The sequence below is a fragment of the Camelina sativa genome, chromosome 12 (genome assembly GCF_030686135.1).
Source record: "Camelina sativa cultivar CO46 ecotype springtype chromosome 12, ASM3068613v1".
NCBI classification, from domain to species: Eukaryota; Viridiplantae; Streptophyta; class Magnoliopsida; order Brassicales; family Brassicaceae; genus Camelina; species Camelina sativa.
The window spans coordinates 7753807-7768903 of record NC_141891.1 but is presented as its reverse complement, the minus strand read 5'-3'; the positions used below and the strand labels follow the sequence as shown (position 1 = coordinate 7768903).

Genomic DNA, 15097 nt, shown 5'->3' with positions numbered 1-15097 from the left:
TTACATCGACGAGTACTTCTCGGATAAAGATTAGGCGAAGAGAGGCACGTACACACTCAAGAGCCTGATACGTGGCATCACATGACACGTGGTATTTCGTAACAGAGCACAGAGGATATAGCCAAAGGAGGTTCTGCTTACGAGTCTTCTTCCTCCTTGTTCTCTACTCTATAACTCTGTATAAAGCGTCCAAGAAGCTCCTCAGATTTTCTCAGCATCAATTTGGTTGCAGATATAGGAAAAGAACAAAAATCAAAACCAAGGAAAGATTATGGATTCACAAGCGCAGTTGCAACGTTCTCATGCTCAGCATCAAGCAGAGAAGCCAATAAAGATTCACCATCCTGGTATGCTAAAGCAGATTTTAGTCTCAATAATGTAAACATTTTGTTTTTTTATTGACATTACGTAATCTGCAAGTTAATACTGAGCCTAATGAATGTTTTCAATATGTTCCTCTGTTTTTGGATGCAGAGGAAGGAGAGCATCATGAGAAAGGGCCATCGAAAGTTCTAAAGAAAGTGAAGGAAAAAGCCAAGAAGATCAAGAACGTTCTAACAAAACATGGACATAGTCACGACCATGATCGTGGAGAACACATCCCCGATGATCACGATCTAGACCAGGAAGACGATGGAGATCACTACAGAGACCAACAAATACGCGGCGGTGCACCAGGTTTGCTTCAATTTAATACTTCTATTCCAAAACCAAAGTAGTTGATGTTTTGCAAGACCAACTGGTGGTGATACTTAACGGTCAGTTTGATTCCTCTCGGCAGCACGAGGAAAGGCTCACAGTCCGGTGAAGCATGAGATAGTTCCTCCAGGCACGAAAGCTTTTCCCGTTGTGTCCTCTTCACATACGAAACACTCTGAGCCAAACAGAGGAGTTGGCCACGAAGCACTATCTCATCCTGTGAAACACTCAGGTGTACCTAAAAGAGAAGAGAGCGGAGGAGCTTCTACGTTGACACCGCATAACACACCCGTATCTTTGCTCACTGCAACAGAAGATGTGACGAGAACGTTTGTTCCTGGTGGAGACAAGTCTCGAGACCAACGTAAGGTTAATATCGACAGACCAAGAGGACTTGATCAAGATCCAGCTGCTCCTGGATCTCATGGTGGGATGTCAAATTATCAGTCCAAAGTTACTGATCCCACCCACGGAAAAGGTAAAGAACTTTCCTCTTAATTCTGAAGGTCTGATTTCAGGGTTACAACTCCTTTGACCTGTGTCAGCTTCTTTATCTAGCTTCAGGAGAAACTGGAGCAGCAACGACGGTCTCAGCTCTTGGAAGGTTAGGGTTAGGAACGGACTTCGGGAAGAAAAGCCACGGGTTCGCTACGAAATCGGAACCTGAAATGGGTAAGCATTTACCGGCGGGAAACTATGGATCTGGTCTGAGGAAAGAGTCACCGGAGAGGAGTGATGAACTTGATTTGGGAAGAGATTTACCGACGAGAACTCAAGGTATACAAAACCGTGAGAATCTTGATTCGAAATCTCACGAGAGAGGAGATGAGATGCAGCAGTCGAATCAGAGCAGTTACACCGATAAGATCGCATCAGCTACTTCTGTCGTAGCTGACAAAGCTGTAGCAGCGAAGAACGCCGTCGCTTCGAAGCTCGGTTACTCTGGAGAAGGCGGTGGCGTACACCAGAATCGTCTAGAGGGAGAGGAGACTCCTAGCTCCGGTGTTGGATACGGGAGTACGGTCGCAGGTATGGTGACTCCTGTTTACGAGAAGGTTAAAGAGACAGGAGCTAGTGTAATGACGAAACTGCCATTCTCTGGGACCGGTGGTACAGAGACGGGACAAGACAAGGGCGTGTCGGCTAAAGAATATCTGACGGAGAAACTGAGTCCAGGAGAGGAAGATAAGGTTTTGTCGGAAGTGGTCACTGAAAAGCTTCATCTTGGCGGCGGAGAAACGGGGCCGGCGAAGAAGGGGATAGTGACACAATCGGAGGAGGTGGAGAAAAGGCTAGGAGGATTTAAGGATCCGAGCTCGGAAGCAGCTATGCAACACGGCAAAGCTTATGCGGATGAAGGCGAAGGAGGGATGGTGGAGAAGCTGAGTGGAGCTGTCACTTCTTGGCTCGCTGGTACGACGGAGGAAGTGACGCAAAAGGCTACACAGTCTGTTCAAGACTCTTCACAGTCACTTGGCTCCACCGTTGGTACGTTACTCTTCTTGTTATAAATAGCGTTTTCAGCTTTTAGCGTTTGTGATGATTTTTGTGATTTTGAACCTTTGGTGTGTCAACGGTTTTCTAGGAAATAAAATGGGGTTATCGGGAGGAGATGAGGCAGGTCAACAAGGCGGAAATGGTGGTTCTGTGCCTTTGCAGAGGAGATTTCAAGAATCAGGAAACTGAGTTGCTTCTTTCTAATGTATGGGTTTGTTAATGCTTTCCATGTTAATGTGTGTGTGGGGTTTTCGATCCATGGCTTATTTTGATGTATCTACTACTAATACTGCCATGTAAAACGTATAAATAAGTTCGGTTACTTGTTATAAAATCTGAAACTAACAAAAAGTTAGAAATATACGTCGACAGCAGGGTTCGAACCTGCGCGGGCGAAGCCCAACAGATTTCAAGTCTGTCTCCTTAACCACTCGGACATATCGACTTCTTGTTAAACACGTCGACAGAGGAAATATTAATCTTTTATTTGAGAAGTTACACAACAAAGCTACATGGTTTTCAACTTCTCTCCCAAACGGAAGTAGAAAGAAAAAAAAAGTTTAAATAAAATGAATAAGACAGATAAACTCAGTTTTAACCAATAACATGGTAAATTTTTTTGGTGAAGATCAGCATCGGTGATAGAGAGATATAGATCATTGAAAAGATTTAGAGAGCACGGCTTTTGATAATGTCGAAGCTCATCTCGCTAGGATCAGTGGCTTGTAACTCCACCTGAATGCCATCCAATTCTCTCTTGAATCTATCCTTAGAGCTTGCATACACCATCTTCATTCTCACCCTTGATGAATCAGGGGACCTATGTTATGAAGCAATAATAAAATTTAACGTCAATATCAATTAAGGAAGTGTGTGAAAAGATTAAAAAAGAATAAATATGTTTTACCATGCAATGAAGAAGATTTTGCTCTTCTGGCAATTTTCAGCGGTGGTGAAGTCAAAATCGAAGACAGCATAACGGCACTCGTCGGCAGGGAGGGAAGCCGTGAAATCATCGTAAGTCTCGTCGGGCTTTCCTAGCTTTTCGACCACCACTTGTTGCCCGTCTATCCTGAATACTATGAACCGATAGTTTCTTTTCGACTTTAGCTCCAGAAACTTGAGCTTGCACTCGTCCTCCACTGCCATCCCAGACGCCGCGTTCGCCTTTTCATTCACATAAATTAGGAAACATTGGTTTCGAATTAGCTAGATTTTGGGTTACGTTGTTAATTAATATCAATACATTTATTAGTTCTAATCTTTGTCTAGATATCGAGTTATGACGCTAACTAGTTGTGGATTAAAATGAGATACACTAGACAAACAAATGATAACCACGTCAATAACATTGGTAAGATCAACGTGTAATCATAAATTGATTTTGAACTAAAGCAATCATAAATTTGAATCTCGTATATATTTTCTCCCGACTAGGGTAAAACCACATAGATTGCCTGCTAGTAACAACAATCCTAGAAATTTATCGCAATAATAAGAAGAAGAGAACAAACCATTGCTTATGTCTTGTTTCAATGGTAAGCCCTTGAGGAAGATAACAAAATTTGTTGTTTTAATTTGTGTGAATAATTGTCCAAATGGGAATGAGATTAAGGAAGAAGATGAATTCCTTTTGTGAAGAAAGGATCGAGGGGAACTCGGACAACTAATTAAAGGCTCCTTAATATTGGTCTCTGATCTGTTTTTGTGATTACACCCACACGTTAGTTTTTTATTTTTTTCCCTTTTCAAACCTTAAAATTCGCCTAACCATCCTTTTTTCAAGCACTTTCCACTCTATTTTTAGCGTCTATGTGTGTACACACCATCCAATCCATACATTTCATACACATACATGCATGAGCATTTATCCTTATCCGTGTAAAATGCATACCTATATCTCTTTGGCTCATTTTCATATTTGTCTCCATTTTCAAGCCCTATAAACCCATCATTTTATAGGATAAACATAGGAAACTAACGATAAAAAAGGTCAAATTCTACTTATAAATATTAGCTGGAAAAAATAAAATAAAATAAAATTGGGTAAACTTTAAAACTTTGGTATATCTCAAGTTAACCAATTGATGATATAAAAACTTCATTAATTAAGAACATAACTTCTTCAAGACTTAAACGACGTCGTCCCATCGCATCGTCGATTTTATTTTTCTTAGTGAAATTGGGAAAGATGATGCTCGTTTCAGCGATGTAGCAGAGTACCAGTGGGGAGCAATGGCTTGCCTTAGCCAAATCATCCTCATTCTGATGATTATGATGTCTTCTTCGTCTTCTCCTTTCTGTTTCGGTGGAAGGTGAATTTCAAAAAAATCCATCCTTTAAGCAAATCATATCTATCATAGAGCTACGTATTTGGGCATTTCTCTCTTCTGATTCTGATTTTCCAATAATCCTTTCTGTTGACATGAACCTTAATCTCTCGAGACTATCGCTACTTGAAATCTCTAGTTTGAGTTTTTTTAAAATCCTTGCATTTCGCTCTGTACCTGATTGAATGAGAGATGTAATAGATTTTGGAGTTGCAAGATTTTTAATTTCACAATCAATCCAGTTTCTTTAAGCTATAATGGTGTTTCTGTACCTCAAAGTTTTTATTTTTTTTTCTTTCTGCAAGTCGGAAGGAACTCCGAGATAAAGAAGATATGGGTAAGAGTGATAATACAGAGGCGAATTATGTTTTAGGATCTAAATTTGTGGATCCGAGACGTGTTCTTCAACTTTCATGGCAACCAAGGTCAGGTACTTTTTGATTCATATATATCTGCTTCAACCATATTCATTGATCATTAGTGTTTCTTTTATCTCAAGATTGTGATAGCCTGCAACTTTCATTGAAGATGTTATCTGCTTCAACTTTCATCGATCAATTAGTAGTAACATGGAAGATTATTTTGCAACGGTTACTTATTTGTTGATATATTTGGGGGGGGGGGGGGGGGGGGGGGGGGGGGGGTTCTGAAACTAATTGGTATGTGCAGGGTCTTCCTTTACCGCGGGTTCTTGTCTGAGGAAGAGTGTGCTCATCTGATATCTCTGGTAAATTTCCCGTTCCTTTCCGGTTTGAGATACATAGTGATACATAGTGATACATTGTTCTGTGTGTAATGGTTGATTCTTTACTGTAGAGAAAGGAAAGTTCAGTGCTTAACTCAGGGGTTGCTGTAGATGTGCCGGTAAGTTCTTAGTATTCTTCAAGTTTGCAAATACCTAGCTTTTAAAACATTATGTGGTAAACTGTAACTTACATGCTTAAGTCTCACCCCTATGGAGTCTACAGAGTTCCAAAGATGGTGATTCACACCTTTATTTAGCAGTTTCCACCTTGGTTGCTCGAAAATGGCCTTACTAATGTTATGTTCCATTCCTTATTTTGGTATAATTTTGGATAAACTAGGATCCAGTAGTTGCTGGGATTGAAGAAAAAATTGCTGCATGGACTTTCCTCCCAAGAGGTATTATTTAAGTACTAGCATTTTAGTTATCTTGATTTTCAATTTATTGTGACTTAATGGTTTCTCTTGGAAGGCATCTTTTCTTGGCCAAACTTGTTGGCTTATGTCTCTCCCTTGACGCACGTGTTTCAGAAAACAGTGGCTCTATCAAGGTAAGAAGTTATACTTCTGAGGAGTCGGCAAAAAGGCTTGATTATTTTGGAGAGGAATCTAGCTCGGTCTCTCACGATGAAGTTTTGCTGGCAACCGTCATTCTCTACCTCTCAAACACAACTCAAGGTGGAGACCTTCTGTTCCCAAATTCACAGGTCAGTTTGATTTAAATCCTGAGAAGCAAAATGATCTCTTATTTGGCAGTTGGCACACCACAAAGAATGTTGAATTCTCATTTTTTCTTCAGATGAAATCCAAAAAGAGTTGCTCAGAGACCGTAAGTAACATCTTGAGACCAGTGAAAGGAAACGCAGTTTTGTTCTTCACCAGACACTTAAATTCATCATTGGATGAAACAAGCACTCATTTGAGATGCCCTGTGGTGAAAGGGGAACTGTTAGTGGCGAAAAAACTGATCTATGCAAAGAAACAAGAAAGAAATGAGGAGAGTGGGGAATGCAGTGATGAAGATGACAACTGTCCAAGATGGGCTGAACTTGGTGAATGCAAGAAAAACCCTGTCTATATGATTGGCTCTCCAGATTACTACGGTACTTGCAGAAAGAGTTGTAACGCTTGTTGATCTCTTCAATCTTAGTGGACCATTCTCAAACATATTGGAAATTGTTGAAACATTTTCAATACTTTGAGCTGTTTTTTTTTTTGAATTTATGACGAAATAAAATGTGAATAGTCAAGGGTCGTTGGGGTAATTAAGTGAATAAATGATTTTTATTTTTTCAGAATAAAGGAATATATCAATATACTCACTTACAGATTTTTTTAAGTATGATCATAACTCAGTTGTTTACTCCCTGAGATCTACGAAGTCTTATTCTATGTTACTTACTTATGTTTCTCGAATCATAGAATTTGCATCTTGCTCTTCCCTACGCTGCATAGTCCCTTTCGCTTGCTAGTCTCAAGAAAACACGACCATATTTGAAACTGGCCAAGTATTTCTCTATCTTATATCACTATCAGATTCGAATTTGCGCAGTATATTCCCAACATACCACTATTTTTTTCCCTTTAAAAACCATAATATACAAAAGTGTTCATGTAACTACATTATTTTGAACATAGTAAATACTTTTCCGGTTAAAACATATTTTTCCTACTTATACTATATATTATCAAATATACGTATTTAAATATTTCTAACAAAGATATTGTATATAATAGAAATATTTTTGGTAACTCAACCGGTGTACTAATTTGGCTATCCAAAAAGATTTGTTTTTTTTTTGTGTGGTCATAAGTGGAACACTTATAGATGAAAAATAGACTAAATTAAATTCGTTGTAATCCCCATGAAGAGATTATGATCTAAGTCTGACTTTTCCTAGTTAAAAAGTATTGGTAATCAAAAAGTTAAGTATGCAGGGAAATTTTGTAATTTGTAATTTATTTCTATAAAGATTCAATATATAATTGGATAAAATAAAATAAAAAGAAGAAAAAAGAGGAGAAATTGGATTACTTACATCATTAGACCAACCAGATCTAGACAATTGTTCATAATCATTTATATGTCCATCCCAGTGGCTTTCTTCAAATTAACATTAAAATCTAATATCTTAACTGTTAAGGAAAAAATAAAGAAAAATTAGATAAAAATGTGTTTTTCTTTTCAAAATTCAACAAAATTCCTTATAATTTTTAATTTTAATTTTAATATCCAAAAACAATATATATATTTGCTGGAAATTGCGAAATGGAGTCCCCCAGGGTTGTTTTGTTTTTGTTTTCCCCGTACGCCTTTTATAATTTCTTCTTCCCCACAGCTCTTTTGCCTCCTCCCCTCCCTCCCTTCCCTCTCCCGAATTTTTCTCTCATTTTTTTTAAGCGTCCCATCACTTTCTTGGATTTTCTCGGCGACTTTCTTCCGTCTCAAGCTCTGCTTCGCTCCCGTCTCTCTCATCTCCTCCGAGGATCGCTCTTGATTTTTCTCTTCTTCCTATTCTCCGCCCGATCTGTTTACTGTTTCTTTTTTGTTTTTTTTTTCACTGGTACGTGATCGGACTCAACCATTCTCTTCGTATGAATACAATCGATTTGAATCATTCATTCCTTCCTTCGTCTATCGCATCACTGTGTGTATTGATTAGATTTTCAATTTCGATTTTGCTCTCTGTATTAGTGATTCTGATGACGATTGAATCGGATAACTGTTCCGCCTTATGTGATTTGGTTTTAATATAGTTTGCTTAGGGAAGAATTAGGTTTCAGTGTTATAGATTTATGTGAAGTGCTGTGTTTATAGGAATTTGTGAATGCTTATTTGCAGTTTGAATTCGATGGAGCTGGTGAAACAAGATGGGAATGATTCACTCGATATGCTCATCAGAAGAGCGGTTGGAAAGGATCCTTTTCTTTCTTTCCCTAGACCTGAAAATACTCCAGTCCAGCTTTTTCAACTCCTCCATAACTTAGAACGTCCAGGTAAATGCTTGTCTCATTGTCTCATTGTCTCTCATCTTATTGGATTTGACATTGTCACTGACTAAAAATGCGTATCTATCATTGGAATCAAGCGGATTGGGTCTTAGGAGAGGATATATATAGCTTTAGTCTTGTTAGATCTAAGTGATGCTTGGATATCATGTGGCCTAGGGTATGGTACCTGGACTTTATTTTGATGTTCTATTTTCGCTCTCAGGCTGGCCATTGCTGGCTCCTTTGAAGATACAAATGCAGAAGTGTGAAAAGTGTAATATGGAGTTTTGCTCTCCTGTCAACTATAGAAGGCATCACCGCATGCATCGGCGTCAAAGAAAGCATGAAAAGGTTTTGCTTAAGTCTGAACTTAACTAGTACTATTTTGGTTTCATGTCTTTCAAACTCTCTGAAGGTTGTGTTTACATGTTTTCAGGATTCTGGCAAAGAAAGAGATGCGCTGGGAGCCTTTTGGAATAAGGTAGTTTACCCTCTAGACCCCTTCTCACAGTTTTTGCTGATTCGATTAGTTTTTCCATCAGGTACTGATCCTGTTCAATCTCTGTGGTTATTTCAGCTTTCTCCAATTGATGCAAAGGAGATTCTCTCACTAAAGAGCATGATGCTGGAGGTATTATGATCCCCAATGATGCTTTCCCTTTCTTTCAAATATCTTTTTTCTTACTTTAAAAATGCATGGTGAGCATAGCATCATACGAGCACTTGTGGCAGAACATGTTCTTCAGTCTTCGCAGTATTAACTTTCTTGTTGTTTGTCACATCTTGCCTAAGGTTTTGACTCTTTAGCAATGCATTATCGCTTCTTTTATTCATTAGTGCAACGTATAATAAACATTGTTATAAATGTTTCCTAATGCCATATGAACTTCATCAGGGTTATGGGGTTCGTTTCCAAATAGTACAAGTTAGTTAGAAAAGCAAGAGTAGACCATACCTAATTCGTAGACATACCCTCACATTCTGCATTCTGCATAATGAACCTGTCTTCTTAACTAAAATGTTTTGTAGACATTTCCAACTCAAGATGCTTTATTTGAATTCTTGTAGGATGTTCCTGGGGTATCAGTTGAGTCAGGACTTATGTCACTTATCGAAAAACCAGGATATACTGCTCTGCCGCAATATTATCTAAGAGCTGGTTCTGGCATTTTGGTATGAATATTCAAATATCTCTTGACGGTTTCTTTTAATTACCTTTCCAGATAAAGTATCCACAGTGTTCAACCTCATGGCTGATATATGTTCCTATTTCTCCAGGATATTCTCCAAGCTAGACGATCTAGTTTTCCAGTTTCTTCGCAGGAACTCTTTAGCATTCTCGATGATGCAAGTGAAAAAACATTCCTGTGTAACGAGGCTGCACCAATGCAAAAATACATTTTTGACGGGGAAAATGGGAAAAATGTACTGGAGCCAAAAAATGTTGTTGCTTGCGCAAGCTTCCTTCTGGAACAGCGATTGGTAAAGTTTTTCCTTCAAGGTTTCACCATTCCTCTCTAGTTGGCAAAGCAAAGTGTCTAATACGCAAACTTTTGCTTTGCATGTATTCCTTGCATGTGAAATTTTTTTGTACTCTTAATGTGTAGATCAAAGCATGGCTGGCTGAAAAAGATGCAGAAGCTCTGAGGTGCCAAAATTTACTGGTTGAAGAGGAAGAAGCTGCTCGAAGAAGGTATGTGCTTATAATCGCAATGCCAGTCATATAACATTGCTAAATCCACTTTATGTGGGGTCTTATTTACTAATATTATGTTCGGAGCAGACAAGCTGAGCTTTTGGAGAGGAAGAAGAGGAAGAAGCTAAGACAAAAAGAACAGCGAGAGAAGGATCAGAAAAAAGATGCTAAGGAAGACGAGAGTACCACATCAGAGGAACAACAATATCCAGCTGAGTCATCAAGCCAGCTACCTGTAGCTTCTGATTCCGAGGCACAGAGACCAGATTCCATACCGATTGATGCTTCTTCATCCCTCGAGGACCCTCAAGTTTTGGAAACGAATGATGGGAGAAACGGTGAATGTCAAGCGCCAATGGTTGATGATGATGGCTTTGGCAATGGCCAAAACATGGAAAGACAAAATGGCCGTAGGTCGAATGGGTTCCATGCTAATCATGCGCCAAAACTTGGAGGCATGCGAAAGAATGGAATCAACAGAGACACAAGAGTCAACACTGCTAAAGTTTGGAGCCGAAAATCCGTGAACCCCAAATCGATATCACAACATGCAGCAGTAACTCAGCTAGATCAGACAAGGAACGGTGAACTTCGGATTGGAGCGTTCAGTTTTACAATCCCAAAAAGTGGTCACAGCGGAGAGCATAACCAAACCAAATGCAGTGAAGAGGATAGAAGAACAAAGACTGTTGAGGTGAAACCCACAACTGAGCAAGCAACTGTAAAGATATGGAGACCAGTGAGCAGTCAGGGAAGGAAAGTTTCGGCAGTCCATGAAAACGCAGACAAAGGTGATAAGAACTCAAACCCAACTGCACCGGAAGTAAAGACCACTCATCATCACATAAGCGTGCAGTTTAACAACCACAAAGCAAAGGAGTTTCTTGCAAAGAGTAAAACTTCTTTCGACTTGTCATTTTAATTTAACACCGCTATCGTTTAATTTCAATATATTGAGTTGTATATTCGATGTGAATGAATCAGGATGGAAAGAGGCAACCTCTGGAGAACACGTGACATTGGTTCTGTCTCAGGAAACAGACATCTCGGGCAGCAACACTCACGAATCCTCAAATGGTGTTATAACCGCAAGACCAAAGCCGAGGATGAAACCCGAAAAGGGAACGAAGGTAAAATATGTTCCAAAACAGAGGATTCCTTGAAAACAAAAAAAGACGAGCTTGATTCTGGACCAGAGAGTATCATTCTTTTTAGGTATACCAAAAGTGCAGTTTTAGTGAGAGAGACAGGTCTTTTTCTTTTGCTTCTAGAGAGATTTTTCCCATTTTAAGAGTCTATCCATTCTTTTTTTTTTTACTTCTTTGCTCTCGATAGAAAGAAATTGATTTGTTATTTTGTTGACTTTTTTCCCATCGTGAGGGTTTAAATTTGAAACTTTGAAATGGGTTCTCTGATTTTTTTTGTGTAATAAATATATTTCTCAAACACACCGCATATAAAGCTCTCTTGCCACTCGTGTACAAATTTGAATCGCATTGGTGTTGGCTCAAAGTATTGGTTATCAAATCATTGTAATTCAGCGGAAGAATGACATAGTAAAGAGAGGAAATTTATAGTTTTATGATAAAGAATACAGTTTGTGTTGTTGCTGTCAATGATAAGTCTATATCATAAAGAGTCAAGACTATTTTATATGATTATCAGTACAAAGAGAGAACAAAGACACCTACAATGCAAAGCTATATATGTATAGTTGTTAGACCCCAATCTCTAACCAATATCACTGAATTTGCTTCCCATGTTAGAGGTAATGAAGAAGATAAAAAGGTTCTTTGTTTTGTTTGGGTAAAATATGTCAAGTGAATCCAGACCGTTACACCGGAAAGAAAGTCCAACTGTTTGCTGGACTATGATCACCTTTTCCGGCGACCTTCTCATTGGCCCACCACTCTGATCTAACTTTCTCTATCGTCTCTTCTTCTTCAGTATTATCAAACTTGAATTCTTTGCTCGATCCTAACGAAAACGATCTTAGTTTCTGACTCTGTTCGCTCTCTGTTTCTCCCGACGTTTTACATCCGTTTTGTGGTCTCAAGTGTTCCCCGCTCGCTCTTTCATGTGAACCGGATCGGTTTAGCTTAGTTGCAAGACAACGTGCAACGTCTTCACCAGTCAACTCGAAAGAAACTCTGTGAGCAACCACCAAAGCTTCATCATTATGCCTTAACGACGACGACGACCCGTGGTCCGAATTGGCTAAAGACGCAACCTCAGATATCTGACTATCCAAAAGACTGCCTTCAAGTGGTGTGAGCGCACCAGAAGCAAGCTTTGAGCCGAGTCCTCCACCACCATCAGGGGTTAGAGCACCTGAACCCAACCTTGAACCTTGACCAGCAGGTGTGATTGATCCAGAACCGAATCTTGAACCCCATTTACGCGCTGTGAAGTGCTCAAAACCAAGAAACTTTGGAGGTTCACCGACACGAAACGCAACGATGGAGCATTTCCCTGGGTAAGGAGAAGATGTACCTGATCCAGGGGAGATTAGATTACCACCAGGGCTTCCAGGATACACTTGATGAGACTTAAACTCGTAATGTGCAGCTGAAAACTTCTGATTAATCCCCCCGCTACTGTTCCTCCTAGCACGTTCAAGTGAAGATGTAAGCAACTGAGCAAAGGGCACTTCAGGAGAAGAAGGTGATTCTGGAGGTGGCGTGAAAGGCGCGGTGGATGGTTCAGTTGTGAAAGCAGAGAACACTGGAGGAGTAACGGGTTGTGTCTCATGGGCGTAAGGTCCAATAGCAAAGGCTGAAGGCGGTTCGTTGACGGTTAGGGAACAAAGTAGACCAGGATGAGGAGTATGTGACACGGATGGAGGATCTGATGGTAAGAACGATGCAGGAGATGAAGGAGGAGCTATAAAGGGCATGAATATTGAAGTTGAGTTGCTAGAAGAGTTTTGGACTGGAGGCACGGCAACTCCTGATGAAGCTGGTTCGGGTGCGTGGCCTATCCGCTTATTGTTCTTCTTGGATCCAAAACACCAGTACAAACTCCACCAGCTTCCCCATTTTTTCTTCTGAAAATTTTCAAAAGCATCAAAAATAATTAAGGCAATATCAGTTCATTATTTTCAAAATCATAACTTCAAAATCAAAGAAGTTTATTAAAAGCATAATTAACGCAAAAAAAAAAAAAGTAATTTAATTCCGTCACGTAACACTTTCAAATCAGATCAAACATTAAAAAAAATCCAAAAAATTCTTGAACTTGCCCCAAAAAAAAAAAACCATTTATCTGAGCAATCAAAACATAATCACGATCCACCGTCAGAAACGTCAAGCAACAACACTGATGGATCTTTTTAAAAACTACAAGAAGCAACCAAAAAAAAAAAACAAAACAGAGAGCTGATATAAGTAATAGTACATGCAGGACAGAGGATGGTTGAACACGAGAGTCGGCGGAGACGATGGCCGAAGCAGCGGCGTTGACGGTATCAACACTATTAGTATGATGAACGCTCCTCATAACTTCACAATAACAACATGTAACTTCCCTCCCACCCACCCACTTACTTCGATCTTTCACAACTATAACACCACAGTCCGTAAGAAAGGAAAGAATGAAAAGAAAATGTGAAATGGAATAAGAAGAAGAAGAAGAATGAGAGAATAAAGAAAGGGGCAAAAGGCGTTTTATTATGGCTGGTGGCTGGAGGAGGGGGCTGCTTCTTTCTCTTCTCTCTCTACAAGAGAGTGAGTAGTAGTCTCACCGGTCGTTATCTTTTACAGTTTTCATTCAATTTCCCCACGAGATGTTTCCACGTCATCTGAATTTGACGGTTCGGACCCACGCGCTTCCATTTTTCTTTCCTTTATTTTTTTTAAAAATCATTATGATGATTATTGCTAACAAAAATTATTGGAAAGGAACCAAAATATATATACTATATATACATTTTTAACAAAACAGTTATTTTAAAAAACGGAGAGTAACGCATAAATATATTAGTGATGAGTCGTACTCGTCCCCAATGCAGACAAATGGCTTTTCTCCGGTTACTTTTTTTTTTTCTTTTTCAAGGCAAAATGTGAGTGACTTTAAAAAAAAATACTCCCTCCGATTTCAAAATATAAGATATTTTGGAGAAGTTTGTTGTTTCATAATATAGGATGTTTTCAAATTTCAATGTAACTTATAAATTAGTTTAGTATTTTATATTATGCAGTATTATTTCTGATTGGTTGAACTTATTAAACGTAAAGACTTCTTAATCTGCGTGTTTTGCTTAAAACATCCTATATTTTAAAACGGAAGGAATAGTTAATACCAAAAGGTACCCTTCGTGTTGGCATGGTAAATTACAAGGAAAGCCACACTCAGTAATGGCTGGCGTCGCGAAACTCGTGAGTTTGGTTTTTTTTATTGTTTTGTTGCGAGTCTTTTAAGATAAATGCGCCGCTCAGTTCAAATTCCGTTTGGTTAGCGAGCGAGATCCTCGTGAGCTATTTATTAGCTTTCATATGTGTGTAACATATGCATACACAGTTATTGCTACGGTCGGTATGGAATGATTACTTTAAAGGTAATTTTTTTTCTTTCTTTGCATGGTGTGAAATAGCACGTCTATCCACTACTACACTCAAAAGTATACGTCCAAGTTTTGCCTATTGATGATATCTATATTAGTATAGTATTTTCCGTAAAATCAATATGTACTTATAAAATGTATTAATAATGTCGTATTATCTCATAAAATGTTGATAAACTTGAAATATTCAAATTAATTTCAATAATTAAAAGTGATACTCTGAATAATAGTATTTCTGAAACCTTTATATCCACGATTGACGTACACGATTTGATAAAAGTTTTATATCCACAATACCGTCTTTTAATTTTATCATGTTCATGTATGTTTGGTTGCCTGAAGCTTTTTATCCTTAATTAATCAATTATATATAATGCTTTATTCGTTAATACTAATTGTTTAGTCATCTACTAGTTGCTTACTCGTTTAGAGTTGATTTTCTACATTTTTCCATTATTATTGATTTTCTTAGTCAAGGAACAATATCATTTGTGGATCTGAAACTCGTAGGCAATACAATATATATCATTAAAATAATAACAACTAAGAGATGAAACGATTAGCCGATTAGGCCGATCT

At 38.6% G+C, this 15097-nt stretch overlaps 5 protein-coding genes and 1 non-coding gene across 8 annotated transcripts; 3 read left to right on the top strand and 3 right to left on the bottom strand.

Annotated features, from left to right (window-relative positions):
* Positions 1-46: 46 nt before the first annotated feature.
* LOC104730870 (low-temperature-induced 65 kDa protein-like) lies at positions 47-2530 on the top strand. The gene is made up of 5 exons (XM_010450109.3): positions 47-347; positions 475-678; positions 782-1177; positions 1258-2187; positions 2285-2530. Exons 1-5 carry the CDS (start codon positions 272-274, stop codon positions 2383-2385), a joined length of 1707 nt encoding a protein of 568 aa, XP_010448411.2. The 5' UTR covers positions 47-271; the 3' UTR covers positions 2386-2530.
* Positions 2531-2559: 29 nt separating this feature from the next.
* TRNAS-UGA (transfer RNA serine (anticodon UGA)) lies at positions 2560-2641 on the bottom strand. Its single transcript has one exon. It is a non-coding gene; the product is annotated as a tRNA-Ser (tRNA).
* A 21-nt stretch (positions 2642-2662) lies between these two features.
* On the bottom strand, positions 2663-3901 carry LOC104730869 (actin-depolymerizing factor 7). The gene is made up of 3 exons (XM_010450107.3): positions 3711-3901; positions 3104-3363; positions 2663-3016 (listed from the first exon to the last, which is right to left on the bottom strand). Exons 1-3 carry the CDS (start codon positions 3711-3713, stop codon positions 2866-2868), a joined length of 414 nt encoding a protein of 137 aa, XP_010448409.1. The 5' UTR covers positions 3714-3901; the 3' UTR covers positions 2663-2865.
* A 393-nt stretch (positions 3902-4294) lies between these two features.
* On the top strand, positions 4295-6572 carry LOC104730868 (putative prolyl 4-hydroxylase 12). Of its 3 annotated transcripts, none has more exons than XM_010450106.3 (7): positions 4295-4511; positions 4832-4951; positions 5196-5253; positions 5343-5390; positions 5612-5669; positions 5802-5977; positions 6070-6572. In XM_010450106.3, exons 1-7 carry the CDS (start codon positions 4432-4434, stop codon positions 6403-6405), a joined length of 876 nt encoding a protein of 291 aa, XP_010448408.1. In that variant the 5' UTR covers positions 4295-4431; the 3' UTR covers positions 6406-6572. The 3 variants fall into 3 exon arrangements, 2 of the variants coding, with proteins under 2 accessions (XP_010448408.1, XP_019089317.1); XM_019233772.2 differs by having other exon boundaries at positions 4324-4511; positions 4832-4956; XR_015574788.1 differs by having other exon boundaries at positions 4338-4511; positions 5743-5977.
* A 917-nt stretch (positions 6573-7489) lies between these two features.
* On the top strand, positions 7490-11403 carry LOC104730867 (uncharacterized). Its single transcript, XM_010450104.3, has 10 exons — positions 7490-7834; positions 8113-8267; positions 8485-8612; positions 8698-8742; positions 8839-8892; positions 9330-9434; positions 9540-9743; positions 9869-9954; positions 10045-10850; positions 10942-11403. The coding sequence occupies exons 2-10, from the start codon at positions 8123-8125 to the stop codon at positions 11118-11120; spliced, it is 1752 nt and encodes a 583-aa protein (XP_010448406.2). The 5' UTR covers positions 7490-7834; positions 8113-8122; the 3' UTR covers positions 11121-11403.
* Positions 11404-11584: 181 nt separating this feature from the next.
* On the bottom strand, positions 11585-13670 carry LOC104730865 (uncharacterized). Its single transcript, XM_010450103.2, has 2 exons — positions 13354-13670; positions 11585-13003 (listed from the first exon to the last, which is right to left on the bottom strand). Exons 1-2 carry the CDS (start codon positions 13453-13455, stop codon positions 11792-11794), a joined length of 1314 nt encoding a protein of 437 aa, XP_010448405.1. The 5' UTR covers positions 13456-13670; the 3' UTR covers positions 11585-11791.
* Between the last annotated feature and the right edge of the window lie 1427 nt (positions 13671-15097).

Excerpts from the sequence above, each read along its gene's own strand:
- LOC104730870 (XM_010450109.3), top strand. The coding sequence starts at position 272 with ATGGATTCACAAGCGCAGTTGCAACGTTCTCATGCTCAGCATCAAGCA. Across the intron at positions 348-474 it reads AATAAAGATTCACCATCCTG|AGGAAGGAGAGCATCATGAG; the intron begins GTATGCTAAAGC and ends TTTTGGATGCAG. Across the intron at positions 1,178-1,257 it reads TGATCCCACCCACGGAAAAG|CTTCAGGAGAAACTGGAGCA; the intron begins GTAAAGAACTTT and ends TTCTTTATCTAG.
- LOC104730869 (XM_010450107.3), bottom strand. Across the intron at positions 3,017-3,103 it reads AAAATCTTCTTCATTGCATG|GTCCCCTGATTCATCAAGGG; the intron begins GTAAAACATATT and ends TTCATAACATAG.
- LOC104730868 (XM_010450106.3), top strand. The coding sequence starts at position 4,432 with ATGGCTTGCCTTAGCCAAATCATCCTCATTCTGATGATTATGATGTCT. Across the intron at positions 5,254-5,342 it reads GTGCTCATCTGATATCTCTG|AGAAAGGAAAGTTCAGTGCT; the intron begins GTAAATTTCCCG and ends TCTTTACTGTAG. Across the intron at positions 5,391-5,611 it reads GGGTTGCTGTAGATGTGCCG|GATCCAGTAGTTGCTGGGAT; the intron begins GTAAGTTCTTAG and ends TGGATAAACTAG.
- LOC104730867 (XM_010450104.3), top strand. The coding sequence starts at position 8,123 with ATGGAGCTGGTGAAACAAGATGGGAATGATTCACTCGATATGCTCATC. Across the intron at positions 8,613-8,697 it reads GTCAAAGAAAGCATGAAAAG|GATTCTGGCAAAGAAAGAGA; the intron begins GTTTTGCTTAAG and ends ACATGTTTTCAG. Across the intron at positions 9,955-10,044 it reads GAAGAAGCTGCTCGAAGAAG|ACAAGCTGAGCTTTTGGAGA; the intron begins GTATGTGCTTAT and ends TGTTCGGAGCAG.
- LOC104730865 (XM_010450103.2), bottom strand. The coding sequence starts at position 13,455 with ATGAGGAGCGTTCATCATACTAATAGTGTTGATACCGTCAACGCCGCT. Across the intron at positions 13,004-13,353 it reads AACCATCCTCTGTCCTGCAT|AAGAAAAAATGGGGAAGCTG; the intron begins GTACTATTACTT and ends GAAAATTTTCAG.